Below are 14,184 nucleotides of genomic sequence, written 5' to 3'. Positions count from 1 at the left end.
TGACATGAAAGCCTTTGTTTTTAATTTGGTTGATACACATTTGACAAAATATTTCAGAACAAAATAACCCACGAACAGGCACAAGGTATTTACAGTAACAACTGTCGAAAACATAACAATTGACGTCTCTCAAACAGAAATGTCTACTTACAAAATTTTCTACCGTGAATCTGGAAGACTCTCAGTTCCTACTCATTACCAGGTCTGAACCCCCTAGGTGGCGTGTGAGGCCCAGGGAGCAGGAAGTACAGTTCTGACACATTTGGCAGTCAAGGATCATCTATTGGTGTGAGCTCACAGAGAAGAGACAGAACTGGGGGTAGGGTGGGGTGGGGTGGGGAAGGCGGTGCAGAATGGAAGACTCAAAAGGAAACAGCTAAAGATAAGACCTAAGTCACACTCATCTTTCCCAGTTTCCTAGAGAAGGCTGCAAACCTTTTAAAACTTACTCAACATCTATTTAGCAGAAAATCAGCAACCCTGAGACTCCAATTTTCCATGACGTAAAAGCTAATAAACATCTAGAGCTGCTCAAGATTTATAATAAACTAACTGTATATGACCAAATAGGAACTTCAAAATACCTTTTATGATCTGAAAATACATTTAAGGAAAGAGAAAAAAATTTCTCAAATTTTTCATGCCTAATTCTTAAACATTCCAACTATTAATTTCCATTGTCTGAAGTTAGTTTCACAAAAAAAGATACACTTTGACTAGATGTTTTAAATTGAGTACAACTTGCTCTTGATAAGTGGACCACCTACATCTTCATATTATTCAAATAATTTTAAAAGAAATCAGAGAAATTTTACCCATCTGGAATATAGTTATGAATTTATTGACTTACAAGATAGCCACATAAACAGAGACCATGAAAAAAAGAACCAAATGCGAATTATTCTTTGTAACACTACTGAGACAACTGAACACAGTACACCATACACATCAACATCTACTGACCCACCTACACTATTTAACTCTGCTTTACACAGTTTCAACAAACAACTTTGTAGATCATATATCCACACCATGTGTAAAAATCAAATGTGCTGCTCCTCCAGGGGCTGTTCAAGAGCTTCCATTAGCTTTTTATTTGCTTCCTCATGATGCCGGCTTTGACAGTGAGTTAAATGTTTCTTAAAGCCTCTTGGGAAATTTGATTCAAAATTACAACGTGGACACTTAAGTAAACTCTGCCCATGGGCTGCTACATGATTTTTAAGGAGAGATTCCAAAAGAAAAGCCTTTCCACAAATTGTACATTTGTAAGGGCTATGAACATTATGCTTATTAACCAAATGATGCAAAACCGCACCTTTTTTCATAGCTCGACAGCAACAAATTTTGCAATAATACTTTCCTTTTCCACGCTTCATATACTTTGCAATCTCTTCCTCAGAGATAAAGGCCTCTTTCTCTTCAGTAAATTGTAACACATTTTTGGACTGCTCTGGACTAGTCACGTCCATTTTGTTCTCTTTACTAAAATCAATAGATTCTACATCAACCTGCTCTTGATCACTGCTTGATTCTTGGCCCTTGCTGTCTATCACATCTAAATCTGCTTTTATATACTCACTGCTACTAAGCTCAGCATCGGAGTTCTCTTGGTTGTCTTTCTTGAGCTTCTTTGAGGAAGGAAATAAAGTGTCTTCTAAGAGTTTCTTAGGTGTAGCTAGTAGTTCTTCCTGAACCAAAATATCACACTTTTGATCGTCTATGGCATCTGTCTGTAGTTCATCACCAAGCTCAACTGCTTTCTGAGATTCTGAGAAGATAGCAGATTTGGGAAGTTCAGGGAAAAGGGCATGTTTCCGGGGCTCTGGAAAAAGAGCACGTTTTCGTGGTTCAGGAGAAGCTGGAGGGGCTGTTTTGGTGGGCTCAGAAAACAGGGCAGGTTTCCTAGGTTCGGTATCAAGAGAGAGAACAGGCTTCCAGATATCGGAGGCTGCCTTAGGGGACTCAGATGGTCCAGAAGGTTTCCGAGGTTCAATAAAAAAGGAAGACTTCCAGAGATCAGGGGAACCACCACGGGAACTTTTCTGGGACTCGGGAAAATCAAGTGAAGCAGGGGAAGTTTTTCGCTGATCAGGAGAAAGCTTCCAAAGCTCTGGAGACCCTGAAGGTTTTCTGAGCTCTGGAGATCCCGCTGGACTGCGGATCTCTGGGGACAATGGTGGGCCTGGTTTGCGAAGCTCAGGAGACAAGGGAGGTCCTGCTTTACGAAGCTCAGGGGACACTGAGGGAACGGTCTTCCAATGTTCAGGTGACAAGGTGGGAGTTGTCTTTCGGAGTTCTGGCGGGCCAGACTTCCACGACTCAGGAGATGCAGGGGGAGACTTCCAGGAACCAGGTGAGACCGACGATGACTTCCAGGATGCGGGGGACACAGAGGAAGCTGGTTTCCATGGCCCAGGTGAGATAGAAGGAATTGGCTTCCAAGGACCGGGAGACACAGATGGAGCAGGTTTAGCTGGCTTCCAAGGTCCCGATGACGCCGAAGGACTGGATTTCCAAGACCTTGGGGACCCAGGTGGCCCTGGCTTCCAAGAACCTGGTGACACAGCTGGGGCTGGTCTTCTGGGCTCTGGGGAGACAGCAGGGAATGGCTTCCAAGGTTCAGGAGACTCCGATGGGGATGGCTTCCTTGGCTCAGGGGAGATAGTCCGGGCTGGTTTCCGAGACTCTGGAGATGCAGTTGGGGATGGACCCCAAGGTTCAGGGGAAGCAGCCAAAACTGGTGACTCTGGAGATGAGCCTGAAGGTGGCCCCAATGTTTCTGGGAAATGGGAGTGTTTCTGGGGTTTAGGATTAATAAGAGTGGCCTTTACTGGCTCAGGAGATATAGGGGCAAGTTTCTGTGGTTCTGGAGAAGGAATAGGGACTGGTTTCTGAGACTCAGAAACAATAGGGACTGGTTTTGGAAGTTCAGGAGAAGAAATAGAGGCAGATTTTGGAGGCTCAGGAGAAGGAAGAGAAGGTGTCTGTGGCTCAGGAGAAACAACAGGGCCAGGCTTCTGAGGCTCCAGGGAAGTGAGAGGTGTAGGTTTTGGTGATTCTGGAGACAAAATTGGGCCAAGTTTCTGTGTTTCTAGAGAAAGGGCAGGTATGGGTTTTGGGAGTTCTGCTGCATTAGAGGATATTTTCTGGTGTTCAGGAAGAGGAGGGCTTTTCCCAGGATCTGTTTCTTTGCTTAGCTGATTTTTTGGTTTCTCATTCCACTTCTCTGGGCCTGCATGTTTGGATGTGATGTGATAGTACACATTAGAGTACATCTTGCTGGTGAAGAAGCACTTATGGCAGTGGAATAGCTTTGCACTTTTCTGGTAAAATATCATTTTACCTAACCCACCAGCATCCATTTCATCACAAAATTCTGGATGGATGGTGCCCATGTGGATTTGCACGTTTTCATAATCCGTGCCTCGGAAACTGCAGTGGTCACACTCCAAACGTGAGGACGGTTTACGGAGTTCCTGGAATACTTCCATTTCTCTCTCTGTCACAACACACACGATTATATTCTGTAAAAACTTTCAACAGTGCTGCAATAAAGTAGAAATTAATTATTTTCAGGGGACATAATTCTGAATAAAATGCTCTTCTCCATCCATTCCATAACTGCGTAATTTTAAGTCTGGAATGACATGTGCATTTATCAGATAATACCTCGATAAAGATTCTGAAGAGAAAAAAGAGAGACGGAACTAATTTTTAACTGAGCCCCAGGAACTCCTACTTTTAGAGGTATCACCTCATGTAATCCTCCTAACACTATGACTCAGTATTATTTTCATTTGTAGATGGAGAAAAAGGTTCAGAGAGGTGCCTCACCCAGGTTATAACAGTGACCCAAACACGACCTAGCATGTGCCTTACATCTTGACTCTGAAACCCGAAATCAACAAGCTATCAGCATATAAAGCTCAGCCAACACCAAAGTAAAGCTAGGCAGTTTAAGGCTGAGCAAGAAACTAGCTCCACTTCAGAGAGCATTTGTTAAACTAAAATTATGAAAAGATGGCTTTTTAAAAATATCAACACATTTTGTAATGTTTTATCCATCCTAATATCAAGTACTTTATTCATTCATTTAATAAAATAATTTTTCTGTGAAAATAATTATTTTCTGTGCCCTGTTTTTCTAGGTACTTGGGTTTAAAGAGATGTCTTGTACTATGGTGCTTACATTAGGTGCAAAGCCAAGTGTGAACGCAGAGAAGGCTGTCAAGGAAAGACACTTGAGCATAGATCCTGAATGATGTAAAGGAGTTTGCCTAGCAAAGGGCAATTCAGATAGAGGACACTTGAGGCAGGAACTTGCTTGCCAGTAATTACGACTTTTTAAAAGTTTAAGCAAGTGTTCTAGGGTGGTGAAAAGTAACAGGAGCTCATAGTTAAAAATGCACTCATTCATGCAGAACAACATATTTACACAGTATCACTTGTTCTATGTACACACCATCTCCCACAAACACATCCTACACAAGTGGGATATTAAACACACTGATCTGCAACTTGCTTTCATTTAAGGAAGAGAAGGTGGCTCAGAAGAAGACCAGGCTCCTGAGGCTTCAGGGCGAGAAGAGGAGGTTTCGGTGATTCTAGAAACCAAAGTAGGCCAAGTTTACGTGTTTCTACTTAGAGAGTTCTTTGTTTCTACTTATTTAGAGAATAAGCACTAAATTTCCTTGTGCATATCTTGAATCTGAGGGTATTTCTGAAGGGAAAATTCCTAGAAGTGAATTATCTGGGTCAAAGGCGATTTACATTTAAAATTGACAAACTTCATGAAACTCTCAAAAAATTCCAGTACTATGACATACCAATCAAAAGTGTATATACCAGGGACAATTCCCCAACTCCCTCATCCATAATGAGCATTATTAAACTTCTATCTTTGCTACTTCTCGGGTAAAAACTGGAGTCTCAGCAGTGTTTTAAGGTGCTTTTCTTTAATGAGAAAGAGTGAACATTTTCCCTTGTTGATTAGCCATGTGTATGTCTTCTGTAGGATGTGCCTTGTCCATTTAATTATTTGTAAATAGTCTGCATAAAAGAAGTCAACCCTTTACTGAAAATATTTTCCTAGTTTATCATGTCTCTTGACTTTATGGTATGTATGTGTACATATATATGTGCTATTTTTCCACACTGAACTGGTTTAAGGTGTTTTCCTTATGATTGTTATAAATTATGCTTTCCCCCTCCATTACTTTTTTTTTTTTTTTTTTTTAAGATTTTATTTATTTATTTGAGACAGAGAGAGTGAGAGGGAGGAGGGTTAGAGGGAGAAGCAGACTCCCTGCCGAGCAGGGAGCCCGATGCGGGACTCGATCCCGGGACTCCAGGATCATGACCTGAGCCGAAGGCAGTCGCTTAACCAACTGAGCCACCCAGGTGCCCCTCACTCCATTACTTTTTAAAGCAGTCAGTATTTTTTTCTTATGATTTTGAGGATTTCATTCTTTTTACAATTTGTATTTTTTGGTGGGGGGCAGAGGGAACAAGAACCTTAAGCAGGCTCCATGCCCAGGGTGGCAGAGCTCCACTCGGGGTGAGCCACCCAGGCGCCCCTTTACATTTGTATTTTTTACTCTATCTGGTAAAAAGAGATAGGGATTCAGCCTGTTTTTTCACCCCAAATGGACAGCTGTCTCTCCAACCCTTTTCCTCACTGATATGTAATGTTCCACCTACCATTTACTAAATTTTGTGTTTATGAATCCATTCTGGACTCTCTTTATTTTTTAATTTTTTTTTTTGGCAATCTCTATCCCCAACATGGGGCTCGAACTCATGACCCCGAGATCAAGAGTTGCACACTCTTCCAACTGAGCCAGCCAGGTGCCTCTGGACTCTATTCTATTCTCTACCGGTTCCATCTGGTATGCTCTTCTCAGCATGGGAACCCAACAACTGCTAAAAGAGATTCTGTAACATACACAGTGAGTTTATCCAAGTGAATCACAAAGTCTTTTCTCATTAAATTATGTCCCATCCTTTACCAAAAGTATCCGCTACCACCAAAAGCATGCAATGTGTTCTGTGCTAATAGTAACTACAGGGTCAAAACGTATTCCTTCCACGTTACTGCTCCTCAAAATACAGTACAGATTAGAGACACTTATTTATATTCAGAGTCTCCCCCTTTAGTAATTTCAAAAACAGGGGCGCCTGGGTGGCTCAGTCGTTGAGCTTCTGCCTTCAGCTCAGGTCATGATCACTGCTTCTCCCTCTCCCACTCCCCCTGCTTGCTCTCTCTGTCAAATGAATAAGTAAAATCTTTAAAAAAATAATAATTTTTAAAACATTAACTTAAAAAACTTGACATTTCTAATTCTGATAACTTGTTTTGAAGATGTTATTACTGATATTGTTTTCTATCGCCCATATCATTAGTATATCATTTGCATTTTGGGGGAGTGGTCTAAATTTAAAAAGGTGACAGGACAGTTGAGGAAACAAACAAGTGCTTTTCAGAAAGTATTAGCCCCTTCTGAATTACCCTGCAACTATCCTGGCCTTTAGAAAATTGTTTTTAGGGCTATATGGGCTAAAAAAAGAATATAATCACTTAGTACTGAAGAAAAATCTCTGAAAAGAATCTTCAACTCACAAACATAATGAAGAAAACATGTAGAAAGAATGTGCAGGTTAACGATCCACCTCAGACCCAACGTCTCGTAAAACTAGAAGAATGTTAAAAGAAAAGGCAGTAGTATCTCAATATGCCCGTCTGGCCGTAAGTGGCCATGATGAACAGTCAAGGGATGTTCCTATTAAATAAGGGGGACATTACATATTAAACCACATCATTATATTATAATGAGCCCTATATCAAATATATCACAACACAAAGGTTAAGACCTCAGGCTTGCTGGATTTGAGTGAGTCCTGGTTCCACTATATGGCTTTGTTGAGTTGCCGAACCTTTCTATGCTTCAGTTTCCTGGACTCTACAATGGATGTTAATATTGTGTAGCATACTTGGAACAGTATCTCATGGTGAGCCCTCAGTGTCAGCTATGATTATTATATTAGAAACTATAAGGGTAGCCCGTAACCCTAACCCTACTCATGACAGGAAGAGAGGCTCTATACTTTAACGATTTGAGTTTCTTAGGCTTAAACGAACCGTTAATTATGGAGACTTTTCCCATCTTCTCAAGAAACTGGTGTACAGGGGCGCCTGAGTGGCTCAGTCAATTAAGCATCTGCCAGGGTCCTGGGATCGAGCCCCACGTCGGGCTTTCTGCTCAGTGGGAGGCTGCTTCCCCCTCGCCCTGCCGCTCCCCCTGTTTATACTCTCTCTCTCTGTCAAATACATAAATACAATCTTAAAAAAAAAAAGAAACTGGTGTACAGTAGGAGAAAGTATCTTACTTAGTGACCTCTCTCCTCTCTTTGCCTAATTTATAGTCCCATCAACAAAACAACCTTCTTCATTTCCTGTATGTTAACTCATCAACCTTTTACCAATAACTCATAAAATAGAGGCTATCAATAAGCCCAGTAAGTGTAAGGGTATAGCATTTTCTTCTATTCCCACAGAAATTACTGAGCACACTATGCTATCATCAGGTTGGTTTTTAAAAAATGCTTCCGGCAAACTTACCAAATAAAAAATCAACATCTCTATTTTTTTTTTTTTTAAAGATTTTATTTATTTATTTGACAGAGAGAGACACAGCAAGAGAGGGTACATAAGCAGGGGGAGTGGGAGAGGGAGAAGCAGGCTCCCCGCCGAGCAGGGAGCCCAATGCGGGGCTCGATCCCAGGACCCTGGGATCATGACCTGAGCTGAAAGACACTTAACCGAGTGAGCCACCCAGGTGCCCCCAAACCTGACATCTGTAACACAGCGCAACAAGTGGAGACCTGGTCTCCTCTTCAGCCACACCCTCTATCCCAACTCCTACCCAAGTGCTGTGGTTCCTGTCGACAGGCAAAGCTCTACCACTGTTTCTCCTTATTTCTACTTTCCATTGGCTGTATCTCTGTTTCTTGCCTCTCTGGAAATTCTACACTAACCCTACATTTTACAGCTGCTCCTGTAAATTACTCTATCTTTGATGAATACCACTTAGCCTAAATCTTGCTGCTTTTGCCCCCGTGGCCTCCAGCCACCTCAGCTTCTCAGGTTGGACTGACTCCCTTTTGTCCTTAATTGCTGTCTGGTAAATCATCAGCTCTCCCACCCTTCATCTAGTGCCACTCAATCAGTTCCTCAACCATCCTGTTCCCTCTCAGTCTGTGTTAAACCCCATGGCTCCTCAGATGTTCCCTCTGTCTCCCACCTGCCCCTCCCTATTTCCTCTTCCTATCACCAACTCTTCTGGCCAGTCTACCCAAACCTGCCTACTCCCAAGCCTCATTATCATAAATTTAAAAAAACTTCTTAAAAAAAAAAAAAAAAAAAAAAAAAAAAGATTTTTACAAAATTCACTTCTCAAACCTTATCATATATATGCATATCTAGCACACATTCATGCACCATTATGTATGAGCATACATGCTTTTATAGATTTTCCTTAAGTAAGCACTTTTCAAAAATGTTCGTATCTTAAAAATATTCTCCTAAACGTTAAAAGGCAAACAAAAACATATGCAAAGTAAAACTGGTAGAATAACACTATAAATCCAGGAGAAGTATGTTTAGAGCAGGTAAGAAATAAAGACCAACAGGCTTTTCTGTGGTAGACTTACCAGCTTATCTTCCTAGAAGTCTTAAAAAGTATGTCTTCAAAGGGCAGGCAAGTCTACATGGCTTCTGAGTTAACTACAGAAAATAGCCTGTAGTACATGAAGAACAAAGATGAGAGTTGACCTGAAAAAAAAAAAGAAAGGAAGTGTAATCAAAACTACATTTCTGTGATAATCTGTGCCCCTGTAAAAGAATTCTGCCTATTTCTCCTGCTGTCCTGCTCCCTGCAACAGTAACAGGGGTCCAATCCACTTGCTTTAATGTAATAATACCAAAGATGACCATGGATTCTACCCATGACACCACCCACATCTAATTCTACTTCAAAATCCACTATGGAATTAATGCCTTTGTCTACAACCACAGCACTCTTGAACCCACCATCTCACTTGAGCTGACAGGACAGCACTCAGCAGACTGCTGCTGTGACCACAGCCTACAGGAGCAGCTCATGTTTTGTCCCTTATCCACACTACACTGCAGAGCAGCAAAGTACTAGGCAGTGAGGAAGGGACAAGATAGTCAACAGGACAAAGGGGCAAAGAAGGAAGAGGCTTCGGGGGACAAGGAAGGACAGTGGTGCTTCAGTGACTGCTCGGGCCTCTTCCCAAGTGGATTTCATTTTTTTTTAAAAAGATTTTATTTATTCATTTGACAGAGAGAGAGGGAACACAAGCAGGGGGAGTGGGAGAGGGAGAAGCAGGCTCCCCGCGGAGCAGGGAGCCCGATGCGGGGCTCGATCCCAGGACCCTGGGATCATGACCCAAGCCGAAGGCAGACGCCCAAAGACTGAGCCACCCAGGCGCCCCCTCAAGTGGATTTCAAAGAGAGTATCAGGGTCTGGGTAAGTTGTTGACTTGAAAAGAAAGGAAGAAAACTGGCCACGAACAAGCTAGGTTAGCTCACAACACATTTCTGCTGTTAAGTTCCGGCACATTTCTCTACCTGTGGTCAATTGCTGAAATTCTGATAGCTGTGCTCTCCCTGCCTGCAGTCTCACTTCCTTGCAATCCACTCACCACACAGTTTCCAGTCATGTTCCAAACACAAAAACCTAATGGCATTTGCCTGCTCACAATTCCTCAAAGTATCCCCAACACCTGCAGCACACAAAACCACAGCATATAAAGCTCTTCACCATCTGTCTGGCCCCTGACTGGACCACATTCTCTAAATACTGACCCACCTGTAATTCCACTACAAACTAAGACTCTGGATCTTCACACAAGCATTTACTCTTCTTTACACTCCCCATCTTGCTACCCAGCCATCAGGCCAGTTTCCCCATCCTTCAGGCAGATACTTCTTAAATAATGGCCGCCCCGGCCCCAATCCTCTTTGTGTGCACACCTCCAGTGTAGCCATCACTCTTTGGTACTACCAGAGTCTGGCTCTCAGAGGGCAGGGACTACCCATTCACCCCTGTAACCCTTGCACATCCCTGGCACATGGTATATGCTCAGAAAGTATCTGTTCATTACCTCTAAAACATCCCATCATGAAGACTAGAGACCTAATCTTAGATTCACAGGATTTTATTTTTTATTTTTTTTAAAAGATTTTATTTATTTATTAGAGAGAGGAGAATGAGATAAAGCATGAGGGGGGGAGGGTCAGAGGGAGAAGCAGACTCCCCGCTGAGCAGGGAGCCCGATGCGGGACTCGATCCCCGGACTCCAGGATCATGACCTGAGCCGAAGGCAGTTGCTTAACCAACTGAGCCACCCAGGCGCCCGATTCACAGGATTTTAAAACTAGAAGTGACCTGAGCTACCCTCTAGTTTTCAAATCACTGGGATTTTGAGCAGAAAGACCTCAGGGATCATCTACTTTAAAACTTCAATGTATAGCTGAGGAAATTCAAATGTAGACATTAAGTAATTTGCTGAAGATGAAGCAAATAATCAGCATCTGACAAAGGACCAGATTAAAGTTCTGCCATTTATCCAGGTTCTTTCTAATATATCTTGACTAAACTAATGCACTGAAACCTATAAGACCTTGACAAGCCAGTATAATGGGCAAAATCTGTGGATGAATCCACAGAGAACTGCATTCCACAGTCTGCACTGGACAGAATGTCCCAATGGATCACTGTCTCCAGCTCTGGGTAGGAAGGACCCTTTGAGTTCCTAACACTAGGCAACATGCAAAAGAAAGCGAGCAACCACGATGGCAGGCAGTCTTTAAAAACATGTCTTTTGCGAGTACAGAAACTGACCAACTTCAATATGTAATGTGTCCTAGAAGCAACAAGTGGAAGCTAGCAGGGAAACAGATTCCAGCTCAAGATAAAGTTTTACAAACTACTCAATCACGGACTAAAATGAGTTGCTTTGCCAGGTAGGAGCCCTCCATAATTACAAGCCAATGGCCAGTATAGGAAAGGATCCTCAGAGGACTTGAGTCCAAACTCTCCACTTTACAACGGAGAAAACTGATGCTGATGGAGAAAAGTACTTGAGATCACAACAGTCAGGTCAGAGGAAGCAACAGAAGATCCTGATTTCCTGATTCTGGATCTCTGCTGAAATACCATGAGGTCTTTCCCATGGGCACGCTGCAACAATGAGTCCAGAGTTCAGCTCCTGGGTAGAAGCTAGACACTGAGATTCCTCCCAGTGGGAGGATTTTTTAAAAATTCTAGCATCCCCCCAGCCCCCTAAATTTCAGAGCTCCTAAGCCTAACTATAAAAGTAACTACACTGTCCAGACTAACAAAAGTTTCTCCGATCCTACTTTTTGCCTCTACAGACTACATGCTGTCCCTAAAAAAAAGTTCCAAGTGGTTTGCCAGTCCACCACCACATCACATCACACCTATGTGTTATTCAACAGCTTCCTTAAAGTCTAACAGCTGGTCGTCTTTAAAAACTTTCTGATGCATAGCTTTTAAAAACAAAACTCAAGGGCCGCCTGGGTGGCTCAGTCGTTAAGCGTCTGCCTTCGGCTCAGGTCGTGATCCCAGGGTCCTGGGATCGGCCCCGCATCGGGCTCCCCGCTCAGCGGGAAGCCTGCTTCTCCATCTCCTACTCTCACTGTGTCTCTCTCCGCCAAGTAAATAAATAAAATCTTTAAGGGGAAAAAAAAAACACAACTCAATATGGACAGCATGTTTAAAGCTAATTGGGTTCTATTAGTATATACCCACTAGCATTGCTTTTCACCCCTAAAAATTAATTAAAAATTAGTAAACTTTATTTTTTAGTTTTAGGTTAAAGCAAAAATTGGAAGTTCTCTACCTTCACCTTCTTTCTTCCTCTGCACACAATTTCTCCTATTATTAACATCATGTATTAGTACATTTGTTAAAACTGAGGAATACTGATATATTATTATTTACTAAAGTGCAGAGTTCAGTTAGGGGTCACTCTACCTGTTATACAAGTCTATGGGTTTCCACAAATGCAGTGTCACATACCCAGCATTACACAATGGACGAGAATAATTTCACAGCCAGAACAATTCCCTGTGCTCGTCATAAAGACTGGTCTTTTCACCGTCTCTGTGGTTTTGCCTTTTCCCAGACTTTTTTTTTTTTTTTTTTTTTAAGACTTTACGTATTTATTTGAGAGCGAGAAAAGGAGAGGGACAAGGAGACTCCATACTGAGCACAGAGCCCGATGTGGGGCTTGATCCCACCACCCCAAGATCATGATCTGAGTCGAAACCACCAGTCGGAGGTTCAACCGACTGAGCCACTCAGGCGCCGCCCCCCCTACATTTTTAAAATTATGGTAAAATACAACAAAGTTTACCACTGTAACAATTTTCAAAAGCACAATTTAGTGGTATTAAGTATATCACAATGCTGTACAACCATCCCCATTATCCATTTCCAGAACTTTCCATCACCACAAACAGAAACTGTACCCATTATACAAGAACTCCCCATTCCCCCACTCCCACTGGCCCTGGTAATCTCTATTCCATTTTCTGTCCCAGTGAGTGGGATCACACGGTTGTCCTTCTGTGTCTGGCTTATTTCACTTCCCACGTCTATACCACAGCAGGTATTAGAATTGTATTCCTTTTCAAGGGTGAATCCCATTCCACTGTGCATACCACAATTTACTTTCCGTCCATCTGTTGATAGATACTTGGAATACTTCCTCTTTTGGCTATTCCAAACAAAGCTGGCTACACTGGCGTACAATAATCTGAGTCCCTGCTTTCAGCTCTTCGGAGTCGAAACCCAGGAGCGGAATTGCTGGGTCCTACGTAACTCTGTGCTAAAATCGGAGGAACCACGACACCCTTTTCCACAGTCGCTGGCTGCAGCGCTTTTCGTGGCCGCCAGCCACGCGCGGCTGTGCCACCTGTCCCACGCCCTCCCCAACATCTGTGATTTGTCTCTGCTCACAGCCATCCCAGTGGGTGTGAAGTGGGACCTCACTCTGGTTTTATTTCCTTAACTCTGATGGCTGATGCGCACCCTGCGATGTGCTCACGGGCCATCGGGGTGCCTTCTGTGGAGAAGACCCACTAAGTCCCTTGCCCGTTTGTAAGCCGGTTGCTTCTGTCGCTGAGTGGCAGGAGCTCTTCCCATAATGTAGACACCAACCCCGGGCCGACTCCGGGATTTCGTGTCTCCCGCTCTGGGCTGCCCTGCTCGTTTTTAAGCAGCAACAATGACAAAAGCCCACGCCGACGAGGGACAGTGAGAACCCTGTCCCGGACGGAAGCGGAACGAGCGCCTCCGTCGCGGAGCCAGCTCCCGACCTCCCCGTGGTGTCTCGCACGGTGCTTCCCGCCTCCCGCAGACCATGCGGGGCTCGCCCCCCGCCCCGAGGCCCACCCCGCCGGCAGACCCGGCGCAGGCCGCTCTTCGGTGCACGCCCCGGGCGGGCCTCCTCGGACCCGGGCCTGCGGGGCGTCGCGGCCCGCGCGACACCTCTGCCCGCCCGTCCCGCTCCTCACCGACGATGGGCCGAGGCGGCGGCCACACACGCGAAGGACGGCGGGAGCCGCGCTCGCGGTCCCCAGCTGCTCCGCGAGGCCCTGCGGCGCGGCAGCCTCCCGAATGGCGGCGCGGCGCAGGCGCGGGCTGCGGGCGCGTGAGCGTGCGCGCGGCCGCGGGGCGGGCGGGCCGGGGCTGATGGGAAGCGAGTTTGGCCTCCCGCGCCCTCCAGCGCGGCCCAATCAGGTCGCTGATCGCCGGGCGCCGCTTTGCCGGGAGTACGCCAGCGGGTCGAGTGGCCCGCCCTGCCTCCGGAAGTGACGCGACATGTCCCGCCCCCGAGAGGTGCCTGGGCGCCGGCCGCGGCTCGGCGTTCGGTCCCTGTTATTCTGACCGACGCGGACGGGCTGAGAGCAGTCGCCCTGCTTGAGAGGGTCGCCCGGCAGCTCTGCTTCCTGCTTCTGCCAAGTTCTTGGTGGACAGGCCCGCAGGCCTCGAGCGGCCGGCTGGGACGGTGCTGCGCACGGAGGGGGCGCGGCGTCGCAGATTCGCGGCCGCGAATGCGGGGTGGACC

General features: G+C 44.8%; 1 protein-coding gene across 1 annotated transcript; it reads right to left on the bottom strand.

Annotated features, from left to right (window-relative positions):
• On the bottom strand, positions 1 to 13,735 carry CHAMP1 (chromosome alignment maintaining phosphoprotein 1). The gene is made up of 3 exons (XM_044913127.1): positions 13,631 to 13,735; positions 8,713 to 8,833; positions 1 to 3,548 (listed from the first exon to the last, which is right to left on the bottom strand). The coding sequence occupies exon 3, from the start codon at positions 3,492 to 3,494 to the stop codon at positions 1,044 to 1,046; it is 2,451 nt and encodes an 816-aa protein (XP_044769062.1). The 5' UTR covers positions 3,495 to 3,548; positions 8,713 to 8,833; positions 13,631 to 13,735; the 3' UTR covers positions 1 to 1,043.
• Between the last annotated feature and the right edge of the window lie 449 nt (positions 13,736 to 14,184).

The sequence above is a fragment of the Neomonachus schauinslandi genome, chromosome 3 (assembly GCF_002201575.2).
Source record: "Neomonachus schauinslandi chromosome 3, ASM220157v2, whole genome shotgun sequence".
NCBI classification, from domain to species: Eukaryota; Metazoa; Chordata; class Mammalia; order Carnivora; family Phocidae; genus Neomonachus; species Neomonachus schauinslandi.
This window is presented reverse-complemented; position numbering and strand designations above follow the sequence as displayed.

Coding starts and splice junctions, on each gene's coding strand:
- CHAMP1 (XM_044913127.1), bottom strand. CDS start 3,494: ATGGAAGTATTCCAGGAACTCCGTAAACCGTCCTCACGTTTGGAGTGT.